The sequence below is a fragment of the Eucyclogobius newberryi genome, unplaced genomic scaffold (assembly GCF_026437365.1).
Source record: "Eucyclogobius newberryi isolate DKJ021-1_F unplaced genomic scaffold, fEucNew1.0.hap1 SCAF_20, whole genome shotgun sequence".
In the NCBI taxonomy this organism is placed as follows: Eukaryota; Metazoa; Chordata; class Actinopteri; order Gobiiformes; family Gobiidae; genus Eucyclogobius; species Eucyclogobius newberryi.
Genome location: NW_027315835.1, coordinates 30256419 through 30272539, shown reverse-complemented (window position 1 = coordinate 30272539; position 16121 = coordinate 30256419). Strand labels below are relative to the sequence as shown.

General features: G+C 37.5%; 1 protein-coding gene across 1 annotated transcript in view; it reads left to right on the top strand.

Annotated features, from left to right (window-relative positions):
* Window positions 1–16121, top strand: part of dnah9 (dynein, axonemal, heavy chain 9) — a 649263-nt gene that overhangs the window by 106795 nt on the left and 526347 nt on the right. The window contains exon 21 of the mRNA XM_072455799.1: window positions 14711–14877. Coding sequence (XP_072311900.1) covers window positions 14711–14877 — 167 coding nt within the window. The remainder of the gene's footprint in view (window positions 1–14710; window positions 14878–16121) is intronic.

The following is a 16121-nucleotide window of genomic DNA, read 5'->3' as shown; positions in this document are numbered from 1 at the left end:
GGCGTATAAAGGAGTATAACAGGCGTCTAAAGGTGTATAACAGGCATTTAAAGTAGTATAACAGGCGTATAAAGGTGTATAACAGGCGTTTAAAGTAGTATGACAGGCGTATAAAGGAGTATAACAGGCGTATAAAGGTGTATAACGGCGTATAAAGGTGTATAACAGGCGTATAAAGGAGTATAATAGACGTATAAAGGAGCATAACAGGCGTTTAAAGTAGTATAACAGGCGTATAAAGGAGTATAACGGCGTATAAAGGTGTATACAGGCGTTTAAAGTAGTATAACAGGCGTATAAAGGAGTATAACGGCGTATAAAGGTGTATACAGGCGTTTAAAGTAGTATAACAGGCGTATAAAGGTGTATAACAGGGGTATACAGGAGTATAACAGGCGTTTAAAGTAGTATAACAGGCGTATAAAGGAGTATAACAGGCGTTTAAAGTAGTATAACAGGCGTATAAAGGAGTATAACAGGCGTGTAATGTAGTATAACAGGCGTATAAAGGAGTATAACAGGCGTTTAAAGTAGTATAACAGGCGTATAAAGGTGTATAACAGGCGTATAAAGGAGTATAACAGGCGTGTAATGTAGTATAACAGGCGTATAAAGGAGTATAATGGCGTATAAAGGTGTATAACGGCGTATAAAGGTGTATAACAGGCGTATTAAGGTGTATAACAGGCGTTTAAAGTAGTATAACAGATGTATAAAGGTGTATAATAGATGTTTAAAGTAGTATAAGAGGCGTATAAAGGTGTATAACAGACGTTTAAAGTAGTATAACAGGCGTATAAAGGTGTATAACGGCGTATAAAGGAGTATAACGGCGTATAAAGGAGTATAACAGGCGTATAAAGGTGTATAGCAGGCGTTTAAAGTAGTATAACAGACGTATAAAGGTGTATAATAGGCGTTTAAAGTAGTATAAAGGTGTATAACAGGCGCATAAAGGAGTATAACGGCGTATAAAGGAGTATAACAGGCGTATAAAGGTGTATAGCAGGCGTATAAAGGAGTATAACGGCGTTTAAAGTAGTATAACAGGCGTATAAAGGAGTATAAAGGCGTATAAAGGTGTATAACAGGCGTATAAAGGAGTATTACAGGCGTATAAAGGTGTATAACGGCGTATAAAGGTGTATAACAGGCGTATAAAGGAGTATAACAGGCGTCTAAAGGTGTATAACAGGCATTTAAAGTAGTATAACAGGCGTATAAAGGTGTATAACAGGCGTTTAAAGTAGTATGACAGGCGTATAAAGGAGTATAACAGGCGTATAAAGGTGTATAACGGCGTATAAAGGTGTATAACAGGCGTATAAAGGAGTATTATAGACGTATAAAGGAGCATAACAGGCGTTTAAAGTAGTATAACAGGCGTATAAAGGAGTATAACGGCGTATAAAGGTGTATACAGGCGTTTAAAGTAGTATAACAGGCGTATAAAGGAGTATAACGGCGTATAAAGGTGTATACAGGCGTTTAAAGTAGTATAACAGGCGTATAAAGGTGTATAACAGGGGTATACAGGAGTATAACAGGCGTTTAAAGTAGTATAACAGGCGTATAAAGGAGTATAACAGGCGTTTAAAGTAGTATAACAGGCATATAAAGGAGTATAACAGGCGTGTAATGTAGTATAACAGGCGTATAAAGGAGTATAACAGGCGTTTAAAGTAGTATAACAGGCGTATAAAGGTGTATAACGGCGTATAAAGGTGTATAACAGGCGTATAAAGGAGTATAACAGGCGTTTAAAGTAGTATAACAGGCGTATAAAGGAGTATAACAGGCGTGTAATGTAGTATAACAGGCGTATAAAGGAGTATAATGGCGTATAAAGGTGTATAACAGGCGTATAAAGGAGTATAACAGGCGTCTAAAGGTGTATAACAGGCATTTAAAGTAGTATAACAGGCGTATAAAGGTGTATAACAGGCGTTTAAAGTAGTATGACAGGCGTATAAAGGAGTATAACAGGCGTATAAAGGTGTATAACGGCGTATAAAGGTGTATAACAGGCGTATAAAGGAGTATAATAGACGTATAAAGGAGCATAACAGGCGTTTAAAGTAGTATAACAGGCGTATAAAGGAGTATAACGGCGTATAAAGGTGTATACAGGCGTTTAAAGTAGTATAACAGGCGTATAAAGGAGTATAACGGCGTATAAAGGTGTATACAGGCGTTTAAAGTAGTATAACAGGCGTATAAAGGTGTATAACAGGGGTATACAGGAGTATAACAGGCGTTTAAAGTAGTATAACAGGCGTATAAAGGAGTATAACAGGCGTTTAAAGTAGTATAACAGGCGTATAAAGGAGTATAACAGGCGTGTAATGTAGTATAACAGGCGTATAAAGGAGTATAACAGGCGTTTAAAGTAGTATAACAGGCGTATAAAGGTGTATAACGGCGTATAAAGGTGTATAACAGGCGTATAAAGGAGTATAACAGGCGTTTAAAGTAGTATAACAGGCGTATAAAGGAGTATAACAGGCGTGTAATGTAGTATAACAGGCGTATAAAGGAGTATAATGGCGTATAAAGGTGTATAACGGCGTATAAAGGTGTATAACAGGCGTATTAAGGTGTATAACAGGCGTTTAAAGTAGTATAACAGATGTATAAAGGTGTATAATAGATGTTTAAAGTAGTATAAGAGGCGTATAAAGGTGTATAACAGACGTTTAAAGTAGTATAACAGGCGTATAAAGGTGTATAACAGGCGTTTAAAGTAGTATAACAGGCGTATAAAGGTGTATAACAGGCGTATAAAGGAGTATAACGGCGTTTAAAGTAGTATAACAGGCGTATAAAGGAGTATAAAGGCGTATAAAGGTGTATAACAGGCGTATAAAGGAGTATAACAGGCGTATAAAGGTGTATAACGGCGTATAAAGGTGTATAACAGGCGTATAAAGGAGTATAACAGGCGTCTAAAGGTGTATAACAGGCATTTAAAGTAGTATAACAGGCGTATAAAGGTGTATAACAGGCGTTTAAAGTAGTATGACAGGCGTATAAAGGAGTATAACAGGCGTATAAAGGTGTATAACGGCGTATAAAGGTGTATAACAGGCGTATAAAGGAGTATAATAGACGTATAAAGGAGCATAACAGGCGTTTAAAGTAGTATAACAGGCGTATAAAGGAGTATAACGGCGTATAAAGGTGTATACAGGCGTTTAAAGTAGTATAACAGGCGTATAAAGGAGTATAACGGCGTATAAAGGTGTATACAGGCGTTTAAAGTAGTATAACAGGCGTATAAAGGTGTATAACAGGGGTATACAGGAGTATAACAGGCGTTTAAAGTAGTATAACAGGCGTATAAAGGAGTATAACAGGCGTTTAAAGTAGTATAACAGGCGTATAAAGGAGTATAACAGGCGTGTAATGTAGTATAACAGGCGTATAAAGGAGTATAACAGGCGTTTAAAGTAGTATAACAGGCGTATAAAGGTGTATAACAGGCGTATAAAGGAGTATAACAGGCGTGTAATGTAGTATAACAGGCGTATAAAGGAGTATAATGGCGTATAAAGGTGTATAACGGCGTATAAAGGTGTATAACAGGCGTATTAAGGTGTATAACAGGCGTTTAAAGTAGTATAACAGATGTATAAAGGTGTATAATAGATGTTTAAAGTAGTATAAGAGGCGTATAAAGGTGTATAACAGACGTTTAAAGTAGTATAACAGGCGTATAAAGGTGTATAACGGCGTATAAAGGAGTATAACGGCGTATAAAGGAGTATAACAGGCGTATAAAGGTGTATAGCAGGCGTTTAAAGTAGTATAACAGACGTATAAAGGTGTATAATAGGCGTTTAAAGTAGTATAAAGGTGTATAACAGGCGCATAAAGGAGTATAACGGCGTATAAAGGAGTATAACAGGCGTATAAAGGTGTATAGCAGGCGTATAAAGGAGTATAACGGCGTTTAAAGTAGTATAACAGGCGTATAAAGGAGTATAAAGGCGTATAAAGGTGTATAACAGGCGTATAAAGGAGTATTACAGGCGTATAAAGGTGTATAACGGCGTATAAAGGTGTATAACAGGCGTATAAAGGAGTATAACAGGCGTCTAAAGGTGTATAACAGGCATTTAAAGTAGTATAACAGGCGTATAAAGGTGTATAACAGGCGTTTAAAGTAGTATGACAGGCGTATAAAGGAGTATAACAGGCGTATAAAGGTGTATAACGGCGTATAAAGGTGTATAACAGGCGTATAAAGGAGTATTATAGACGTATAAAGGAGCATAACAGGCGTTTAAAGTAGTATAACAGGCGTATAAAGGAGTATAACGGCGTATAAAGGTGTATACAGGCGTTTAAAGTAGTATAACAGGCGTATAAAGGAGTATAACGGCGTATAAAGGTGTATACAGGCGTTTAAAGTAGTATAACAGGCGTATAAAGGTGTATAACAGGGGTATACAGGAGTATAACAGGCGTTTAAAGTAGTATAACAGGCGTATAAAGGAGTATAACAGGCGTTTAAAGTAGTATAACAGGCATATAAAGGAGTATAACAGGCGTGTAATGTAGTATAACAGGCGTATAAAGGAGTATAACAGGCGTTTAAAGTAGTATAACAGGCGTATAAAGGTGTATAACGGCGTATAAAGGTGTATAACAGGCGTATAAAGGAGTATAACAGGCGTTTAAAGTAGTATAACAGGCGTATAAAGGAGTATAACAGGCGTGTAATGTAGTATAACAGGCGTATAAAGGAGTATAATGGCGTATAAAGGTGTATAACGGCGTATAAAGGTGTATAACAGGCGTATTAAGGTGTATAACAGGCGTTTAAAGTAGTATAACAGATGTATAAAGGTGTATAATAGATGTTTAAAGTAGTATAAGAGGCGTATAAAGGTGTATAACAGACGTTTAAAGTAGTATAACAGGCGTATAAAGGTGTATAACGGCGTATAAAGGAGTATAACGGCGTATAAAGGAGTATAACAGGCGTATAAAGGTGTATAGCAGGCGTTTAAAGTAGTATAACAGACGTATAAAGGTGTATAATAGGCGTTTAAAGTAGTATAAAGGTGTATAACAGGCGCATAAAGGAGTATAACGGCGTATAAAGGAGTATAACAGGCGTATAAAGGTGTATAGCAGGCGTATAAAGGAGTATAACGGCGTTTAAAGTAGTATAACAGGCGTATAAAGGAGTATAAAGGCGTATAAAGGTGTATAACAGGCGTATAAAGGAGTATTACAGGCGTATAAAGGTGTATAACGGCGTATAAAGGTGTATAACAGGCGTATAAAGGAGTATAACAGGCGTCTAAAGGTGTATAACAGGCATTTAAAGTAGTATAACAGGCGTATAAAGGTGTATAACAGGCGTATAAAGTAGTATGACAGGCGTATAAAGGAGTATAACAGGCGTATAAAGGTGTATAACGGCGTATAAAGGTGTATAACAGGCGTATAAAGGAGTATAATAGACGTATAAAGGAGCATAACAGGCGTTTAAAGTAGTATAACAGGCGTATAAAGGAGTATAATGGCGTATAAAGGTGTATACAGGCGTTTAAAGTAGTATAACAGGCGTATAAAGGAGTATAACGGCGTATAAAGGTGTATACAGGCGTTTAAAGTAGTATAACAGGCGTATAAAGGTGTATAACAGGGGTATACAGGAGTATAACAGGCGTTTAAAGTAGTATAACAGGCGTATAAAGGAGTATAACAGGCGTTTAAAGTAGTATAACAGGCGTATAAAGGAGTATAACAGGCGTGTAATGTAGTATAACAGGCGTATAAAGGAGTATAACAGGCGTTTAAAGTAGTATAACAGGCGTATAAAGGTGTATAACGGCGTATAAAGGTGTATAACAGGCGTATAAAGGAGTATAACAGGCGTTTAAAGGTGTATAACAGGCGTATAAAGGAGTATAACGGCGTTTAAAGTAGTATAACAGGCGTATAAAGGAGTATAACAGGCGTGTAATGTAGTATAACAGGCGTATAAAGGAGTATAATGGCGTATAAAGGTGTATAAAGGTGTATAACAGGCGTATTAAGGTGTATAACAGGCGTTTAAAGTAGTATAACAGATGTATAAAGGTGTATAATAGATGTTTAAAGTAGTATAAGAGGCGTATAAAGGTGTATAACAGACGTTTAAAGTAGTATAACAGGCGTATAAAGGTGTATAAAGGCGTATAAAGGAGTATAACAGGCGTTTAAAGTAGTATAACAGGCATATAAAGGAGTATAACAGGCGTGTAATGTAGTATAACAGGCGTATAAAGGAGTATAACAGGCGTTTAAAGTAGTATAACAGGCGTATAAAGGTGTATAACGGCGTATAAAGGTGTATAACAGGCGTATAAAGGAGTATAAAAGGCGTTTAAAGTAGTATAACAGGCGTATAAAGGAGTATAACAGGCGTGTAATGTAGTATAACAGGCGTATAAAGGAGTATAATGGCGTATAAAGGTGTATAACGGCGTATAAAGGTGTATAACAGGCGTATTAAGGTGTATAACAGGCGTTTAAAGTAGTATAACAGATGTATAAAGGTGTATAATAGATGTTTAAAGTAGTATAAGAGGCGTATAAAGGTGTATAACAGACGTTTAAAGTAGTATAACAGGCGTATAAAGGTGTATAACGGCGTATAAAGGAGTATAACGGCGTATAAAGGAGTATAACAGGCGTATAAAGGTGTATAGCAGGCGTTTAAAGTAGTATAACAGACGTATAAAGGTGTATAATAGGCGTTTAAAGTAGTATAAAGGTGTATAACAGGCGCATAAAGGAGTATAACGGCGTATAAAGGAGTATAACAGGCGTATAAAGGTGTATAGCAGGCGTATAAAGGAGTATAACGGCGTTTAAAGTAGTATAACAGGCGTATAAAGGAGTATAAAGGCGTATAAAGGTGTATAACAGGCGTATAAAGGAGTATTACAGGCGTATAAAGGTGTATAACGGCGTATAAAGGTGTATAACAGGCGTATAAAGGAGTATAACAGGCGTCTAAAGGTGTATAACAGGCATTTAAAGTAGTATAACAGGCGTATAAAGGTGTATAACAGGCGTTTAAAGTAGTATGACAGGCGTATAAAGGAGTATAACAGGCGTATAAAGGTGTATAACGGCGTATAAAGGTGTATAACAGGCGTATAAAGGAGTATAATAGACGTATAAAGGAGCATAACAGGCGTTTAAAGTAGTATAACAGGCGTATAAAGGAGTATAATGGCGTATAAAGGTGTATACAGGCGTTTAAAGTAGTATAACAGGCGTATAAAGGAGTATAACGGCGTATAAAGGTGTATACAGGCGTTTAAAGTAGTATAACAGGCGTATAAAGGTGTATAACAGGGGTATACAGGAGTATAACAGGCGTTTAAAGTAGTATAACAGGCGTATAAAGGAGTATAACAGGCGTTTAAAGTAGTATAACAGGCGTATAAAGGAGTATAACAGGCGTGTAATGTAGTATAACAGGCGTATAAAGGAGTATAACAGGCGTTTAAAGTAGTATAACAGGCGTATAAAGGTGTATAACGGCGTATAAAGGTGTATAACAGGCGTATAAAGGAGTATAACAGGCGTTTAAAGGTGTATAACAGGCGTATAAAGGAGTATAACGGCGTTTAAAGTAGTATAACAGGCGTATAAAGGAGTATAACAGGCGTGTAATGTAGTATAACAGGCGTATAAAGGAGTATAATGGCGTATAAAGGTGTATAAAGGTGTATAACAGGCGTATTAAGGTGTATAACAGGCGTTTAAAGTAGTATAACAGATGTATAAAGGTGTATAATAGATGTTTAAAGTAGTATAAGAGGCGTATAAAGGTGTATAACAGACGTTTAAAGTAGTATAACAGGCGTATAAAGGTGTATAACGGCGTATAAAGGAGTATAACGGCGTATAAAGGAGTATAACAGGCGTATAAAGGTGTATAGCAGGCGTTTAAAGTAGTAAAACAGACGTATAAAGGTTTATAACAGGCGTTTAAAGTAGTATAACAGGCATATAAAGGAGTATAACAGGCGTTTAAAGTAGTATAACAGGCGTATAAAGGAGTATAACGGCATATAAAGGTGTATACAGGCGTTTAAAGTAGTATAACAGGCGTATAAAGGTGTATAACAGGCGTATAAAGGAGTATAACGGCGTTTAAAGTAGTATAACAGGCGTATAAAGGTGTATAATGGCGTATAAAGGTGTATAACAGGCGTATAAAGGAGTATAACAGGCGTATAAAGGTGTATAATGGCGTATAAAGGTGTATAACAGGCGTATAAAGGAGTATAACAGGCGTCTAAAGGTGTATAACAGGCATTTAAAGTAGTATAACAGGCGTATAAAGGTGTATAACAGGCGTTTAAAGTAGTATAACAGGCGTATAAAGGTGTATAACAGGCGTATAAAGGAGTATAACGGCGTTTAAAGTAGTATAACAGGCGTATAAAGGAGTATAAAGGCGTATAAAGGTGTATAACAGGCGTATAAAGGAGTATAACAGGCGTATAAAGGTGTATAACGGCGTATAAAGGTGTATAACAGGCGTATTAAGGAGTATAACAGGCGTCTAAAGGTGTATAACAGGCATTTAAAGTAGTATAACAGGCGTATAAAGGTGTATAACAGGCGTTTAAAGTAGTATGACAGGCGTATAAAGGAGTATAACAGGCGTATAAAGGTGTATAACGGCGTATAAAGGTGTATAACAGGCGTATAAAGGTGTATAGCAGGCGTATAAAGGAGTATAACAGGCGTATAAAGGTGTATAACGGCGTATAAAGGTGTATAACAGGCGTATAAAGGAGTATAACAGGCGTCTAAAGGTGTATAACAGGCATTTAAAGTAGTATAACAGGCGTATAAAGGTGTATAACAGGCGTTTAAAGTAGTATGACAGGCGTATAAAGGAGTATAACAGGCGTATAAAGGTGTATAACGGCGTATAAAGGTGTATAACAGGCGTATAAAGGAGTATAATAGACGTATAAAGGAGCATAACAGGCGTTTAAAGTAGTATAACAGGCGTATAAAGGAGTATAATGGCGTATAAAGGTGTATACAGGCGTTTAAAGTAGTATAACAGGCGTATAAAGGAGTATAACGGCGTATAAAGGTGTATACAGGCGTTTAAAGTAGTATAACAGGCGTATAAAGGTGTATAACAGGGGTATACAGGAGTATAACAGGCGTTTAAAGTAGTATAACAGGCGTATAAAGGAGTATAACAGGCGTTTAAAGTAGTATAACAGGCGTATAAAGGAGTATAACAGGCGTGTAATGTAGTATAACAGGCGTATAAAGGAGTATAACAGGCGTTTAAAGTAGTATAACAGGCGTATAAAGGTGTATAACGGCGTATAAAGGTGTATAACAGGCGTATAAAGGAGTATAACAGGCGTTTAAAGGTGTATAACAGGCGTATAAAGGAGTATAACGGCGTTTAAAGTAGTATAACAGGCGTATAAAGGAGTATAACAGGCGTGTAATGTAGTATAACAGGCGTATAAAGGAGTATAATGGCGTATAAAGGTGTATAAAGGTGTATAACAGGCGTATTAAGGTGTATAACAGGCGTTTAAAGTAGTATAACAGATGTATAAAGGTGTATAATAGATGTTTAAAGTAGTATAAGAGGCGTATAAAGGTGTATAACAGACGTTTAAAGTAGTATAACAGGCGTATAAAGGTGTATAACGGCGTATAAAGGAGTATAACGGCGTATAAAGGAGTATAACAGGCGTATAAAGGTGTATAGCAGGCGTTTAAAGTAGTAAAACAGACGTATAAAGGTTTATAACAGGCGTTTAAAGTAGTATAACAGGCATATAAAGGAGTATAACAGGCGTTTAAAGTAGTATAACAGGCGTATAAAGGAGTATAACGGCATATAAAGGTGTATACAGGCGTTTAAAGTAGTATAACAGGCGTATAAAGGTGTATAACAGGCGTATAAAGGAGTATAACGGCGTTTAAAGTAGTATAACAGGCGTATAAAGGTGTATAATGGCGTATAAAGGTGTATAACAGGCGTATAAAGGAGTATAACAGGCGTATAAAGGTGTATAATGGCGTATAAAGGTGTATAACAGGCGTATAAAGGAGTATAACAGGCGTCTAAAGGTGTATAACAGGCATTTAAAGTAGTATAACAGGCGTATAAAGGTGTATAACAGGCGTTTAAAGTAGTATAACAGGCGTATAAAGGTGTATAACAGGCGTATAAAGGAGTATAACGGCGTTTAAAGTAGTATAACAGGCGTATAAAGGAGTATAAAGGCGTATAAAGGTGTATAACAGGCGTATAAAGGAGTATAACAGGCGTATAAAGGTGTATAACGGCGTATAAAGGTGTATAACAGGCGTATTAAGGAGTATAACAGGCGTCTAAAGGTGTATAACAGGCATTTAAAGTAGTATAACAGGCGTATAAAGGTGTATAACAGGCGTTTAAAGTAGTATGACAGGCGTATAAAGGAGTATAACAGGCGTATAAAGGTGTATAACGGCGTATAAAGGTGTATAACAGGCGTATAAAGGTGTATAGCAGGCGTATAAAGGAGTATAACAGGCGTATAAAGGTGTATAGCAGGCGTATAAAGGAGTATAACGGCGTTTAAAGTAGTATAACAGGCGTATAAAGGAGTATAAAGGCGTATAAAGGTGTATAACAGGCGTATAAAGGAGTATAACAGGCGTATAAAGGTGTATAACGGCGTATAAAGGTGTATAACAGGCGTATAAAGGAGTATAACAGGCGTCTAAAGGTGTATAACAGGCGTTTAAAGTAGTATGACAGGCGTATAAAGGAGTATAACAGGCGTATAAAGGTGTATAACGGCGTATAAAGGTGTATAACAGGCGTATAAAGGAGTATAATAGACGTATAAAGGAGCATAACAGGCGTTTAAAGTAGTATAACAGGCGTATAAAGGAGTATAACGGCGTATAAAGGTGTATACAGGCGTTTAAAGTAGTATAACAGGCGTATAAAGGAGTATATTGGCGTATAAAGGTGTATACAGGTGTTTAAAGTAGTATAACAGGCGTATAAAGGTGTATAACAGGGGTATACAGGAGTATAACAGGCGTTTAAAGTAGTATAACAGGCGTATAAAGGAGTATAACAGGCGTTTAAAGTAGTATAACAGGCGTATAAAGGAGTATAACAGGCGTGTAATGTAGTATAACAGGCGTATAAAGGAGTATAACAGGCGTTTAAAGTAGTATAACAGGCGTATAAAGGTGTATAACGGCGTATAAAGGTGTATAACAGGCGTATAAAGGAGTATAACAGGCGTTTAAAGTAGTATAACAGGCGTATAAAGGAGTATAACAGGCGTGTAATGTAGTATAACAGGCGTATAAAGGAGTATAATGGCGTATAAAGGTGTATAACGGCGTATAAAGGTGTATAACAGGCGTATTAAGGTGTATAACAGGCGTTTAAAGTAGTATAACAGATGTATAAAGGTGTATAATAGATGTTTAAAGTAGTATAAGAGGCGTATAAAGGTGTATAACAGACGTTTAAAGTAGTATAACAGGCGTATAAAGGAGTATAACAGGCGTGTAATGTAGTATAACAGGCGTATAAAGGAGTATAATGGCGTATAAAGGTGTATAAAGGTGTATAACAGGCGTATTAAGGTGTATAACAGGCGTTTAAAGTAGTATAACAGATGTATAAAGGTGTATAATAGATGTTTAAAGTAGTATAAGAGGCGTATAAAGGTGTATAACAGACGTTTAAAGTAGTATAACAGGCGTATAAAGGTGTATAACGGCGTATAAAGGAGTATAACGGCGTATAAAGGAGTATAACAGGCGTATAAAGGTGTATAGCAGGCGTTTAAAGTAGTATAACAGACGTATAAAGGTGTATAATAGGCGTTTAAAGTAGTATAAAGGTGTATAACAGGCGCATAAAGGAGTATAACGGCGTATAAAGGAGTATAACAGGCGTATAAAGGTGTATAGCAGGCGTATAAAGGAGTAAAACAGACGTATAAAGGTTTATAACAGGCGTTTAAAGTAGTATAACAGGCATATAAAGGAGTATAACAGGCGTTTTAAAGTAGTATAACAGGCGTATAAAGGTGTATAACAGGCGTATAAAGGAGTATAACGGCGTTTAAAGTAGTATAACAGGCGTATAAAGGAGTATAAAGGCGTATAAAGGTGTATAACAGGCGTATAAAGGAGTATAACAGGCGTATTAAGGTGTATAACGGCGTATAAAAGTGTATAACAGGCGTATAAAGGAGTATATCAGGCGTCTAAAGGTGTATAACAGGCGTTTAAAGTAGTATAACAGGCGTATAAAGGTGTATAACAGGGGTATAAAGGAGTATAACAGGCGTTTAAAGTAGTATAACAGGCGTACAAAGGTGTATAACAGGCGTATAAAGGTGTATATAGGCGTTTAAAGTAGTATAACAGGCGTATAAAGGTGTATAACAGGGGTATAAAGGAGTATAACAGGCGTTTAAAGTAGTATAACAGATGTATAAAGGAGTACAACAGGCTTATAAAGTTGTATAACGGCGTATAAAGGTGTATAACAGGCGTATAAAGGAGTATAATAGACGTATAAAGGAGCATAACAGGCGTTTAAAGTAGTATAACAGGCGTATAAAGGAGTATAACGGCGTATAAAGGTGTATACAGGCGTTTAAAGTAGTAAAACAGGCGTATAAAGGTGTATAACAGGGGTATAAAGGAGTATAACAGGCGTTTAAAGTAGTATAACAGGCGTACAAAGGTGTATAACAGGCGTATAAAGGTGTATATAGGCGTTTAAAGTAGTATAACAGGCGTATAAAGGTGTATAACAGGGGTATAAAGTAGTATAACAGGCGTATAAAGGAGTATAACAGGCGTATAAAGGTGTATAGCAGGCGTATAAAGGAGTAAAACAGACGTATAAAGGTTTATAACAGGCGTTTAAAGTAGTATAACAGGCATATAAAGGAGTATAACAGGCGTTTAAAGTAGTATAACAGGCGTATAAAGGAGTATAACGGCATATAAAGGTGTATACAGGCGTTTAAAGTAGTATAACAGGCGTATAAAGGTGTATAACAGGCGTATAAAGGAGTATAACGGCGTTTAAAGTAGTATAACAGGCGTATAAAGGAGTATAAAGGCGTATAAAGGTGTATAACAGGCGTATAAAGGAGTATAACAGGCGTATTAAGGTGTATAACGGCGTATAAAGGTGTATAACAGGCGTATAAAGGAGTATATCAGGCGTCTAAAGGTGTATAACAGGCATTTAAAGTAGTATAACAGGCGTATAAAGGTGTATAACAGGCGTTTAAAGTAGTATAACAGGCGTATAAAGGTGTATAACAGGGGTATAAAGGAGTATAACAGGCGTTTAAAGTAGTATAACAGGCGTACAAAGGTGTATAACAGGCGTATAAAGGTGTATATAGGCGTTTAAAGTAGTATAACAGGCGTATAAAGGTGTATAACAGGGGTATAAAGGAGTATAACAGGCGTTTAAAGTAGTATAACAGGCGTATAAAGGAGTACAACAGGCTTATAAAGTTGTATAACGGCGTATAAAGGTGTATAACAGGCGTATAAAGGAGTATAATAGACGTATAAAGGAGCATAACAGGCGTTTAAAGTAATATAACAGGCGTATAAAGGAGTATAACGGCGTATAAAGGTGTATACAGGCGTTTAAAGTAGTATAACAGGCGTATAAAGGTGTATAACAGGGGTATAAAGGAGTATAACAGGCGTTTAAAGTAGTATAACAGGCGTACAAAGGTGTATAACAGGCGTATAAAGGTGTATATAGGCGTTTAAAGTAGTATAACAGGCGTATAAAGGTGTATAACAGGGGTATAAAGGAGTATAACAGGCGTTTAAAGTAGTATAACAGGCGTATAAAGGTGTATAACAGGCGTATAAAGGTGTATATAGGCGTTTAAAGTAGTATAACAGGCGTATAAAGGTGTATAACAGGGGTATAAAGGAGTATAACAGGCGTTTTAAAGTAGTATAACAGGCGTATAAAAGTGTATAACAGGGGTATAAAGTAGTATAACAGGCGTTTAAAGTAGTAAAACAGGCGTACAAAGGTGTATAACAGGCGTATAAAGGAGTATAACGGGCGATAAAGGAGTTTAAACTGTGAATAAAGGAATAAAAAGGCTGTATAAAGGAGTATTACGGGTGTATAGAGGAGTATAAAGGGTGTATAAAGGACATATAAAGGGTGTGAAAAGGACATAATAAAGGGTGTAAAAAGGACATAAAGAGTGTATAAAGAACATATAAAGGGTGTAAATAGGAGTATGAATGTCATCTAAAGGGCGTATAAAGGGCGTATAAAGGATCAAGTGTTTCAGTGATCTTGACATTACGCAGTCACTCACTGGTGTTTGGCCATTGCACGACTTCTAGTTTCATTTCTTGTCATTTCTCTCAGACACGGCTTCCTACATAGTGTACTGCCCCCTTCTGGTGGCAGGTAGGACTCTGCAGCCAGTTCACTTCATTAGACAAATGTAAAATATGAACCTGAACCAGCTGGAGGACGTCATGAGCAAATGTAGCTTTTCTAAACTAAAGTAATAAGTAAATCATTTGGCCTGCTCCTCCTGGCTCTCTCCTGTGCGTCTCCTCCTCCGCCTTAATCATCTTCACAAACCTGGATGTGTTTATCTGTTTGTGCCTCCAGGAGCTGCCAGAGAAGTGGAACAATCTGAAGAAACAGACTGTGCTCGTCAAACAGCAGGTGGCGCCGCTGCAGGCTGTCCAAGTGGCAGATCTTCGGAGACAGTGTGCTTCCTTTGACGTGGAGCAGCACACGTTCAGAGAGCACTTCCGCCATGACGGGCCCTTCAGGTACAAGCACGCGCCATGACGGGCCCTTCAGGTACAAGCACGCGCCATGACGGGCCCTTCAGGTACAAGGGCAGGTCATCTCCATGACGGGCCCTTCAGGTACGAGCGCAGGTCATTGTGTGAGCGCCATGACGGGCCCTTCAGGTTCAGGGGCTCCGGTGTGTTTTTGCTAAAGGTTACATTCTGAAGGGCATAATTGTAATAATTATGGTGTAGAAGAACAGACTAGAAGAATGTGCTCGAGGTCCACAAACGTAATGTTCCACCCAAACCCAGGGTCTGGACCCATGTCAGCGCTCTTATCTGTGCAACGCACCATGATGTGTTTAAAACAGAGAATCAAGTGTTCTCTCTCCGTCTGTTTGTCTGTTTTTTTCATTTGAGTATGTGTCCTTTAAATGGAGCTAAAACATCCATCATAAAAATAAGCAGAAGTTGCCATGGAGACATGATGATTGGGTCAAGGCACAGAAAAGGGAGTGTCACCGGCCGAACGGAAAGGGTGCAAGTCAAAGCTCCAGGTTCAAAAAGAGATTTACAAAGAGAAGCTGAACATGTACAACCTAATCTTATGTAGAACTAGGGAAAGATATTTCTCTGAAATAATTGGAAGCTGCAATAACAAGGGGCGTGTCCTGTTGCCACAGTAACATATGAACAAACCCTCCAGCTCAGCTGCCGTTAGAACTCATTTCCACATCCAAGTGTAATGAGTTTGCATTATTCTTTAATGACAAAGTTCAGGTCATTAAAAATGCTATAAATCCCACAATGCAAAAAATGACCCTAAAACCACCAAGACACTTAGAGCTAACTCACTTTGCACCTGTAACTGACAAAACTGTCCATGAGATCATCACCAGTCTGAGTTCATCTACATGCTGCCTTGATGTGTTACCCACCAAATTTCTAAAGTCTGTGCTGAACAGTTTGTTAGCATCTTCACTCACATAGTTAACATGTCGCTTCAATCTGGAACATTCCCAATGTCTTTGAAAACTGCGCTCATAAATCCTCTCCTAAAGAGGAGCAGGGGTCAGGGGGAGTGGTCATAAAGCCTATCCTAAAGAAGAGCAGTCTTGATGCTGCAGTCCTGAGTCATGACCGGCCCATCTCCAATCTGACATTTTGGGGCAAAGTCCTTGAAAAGGTTGAACACAGATTTCCTCTTAATCAACAACTCATTTGAACAGCACTGAGACTGCTGTTGTCATGGTGACGAATATCTAACAAACAATTAAAAA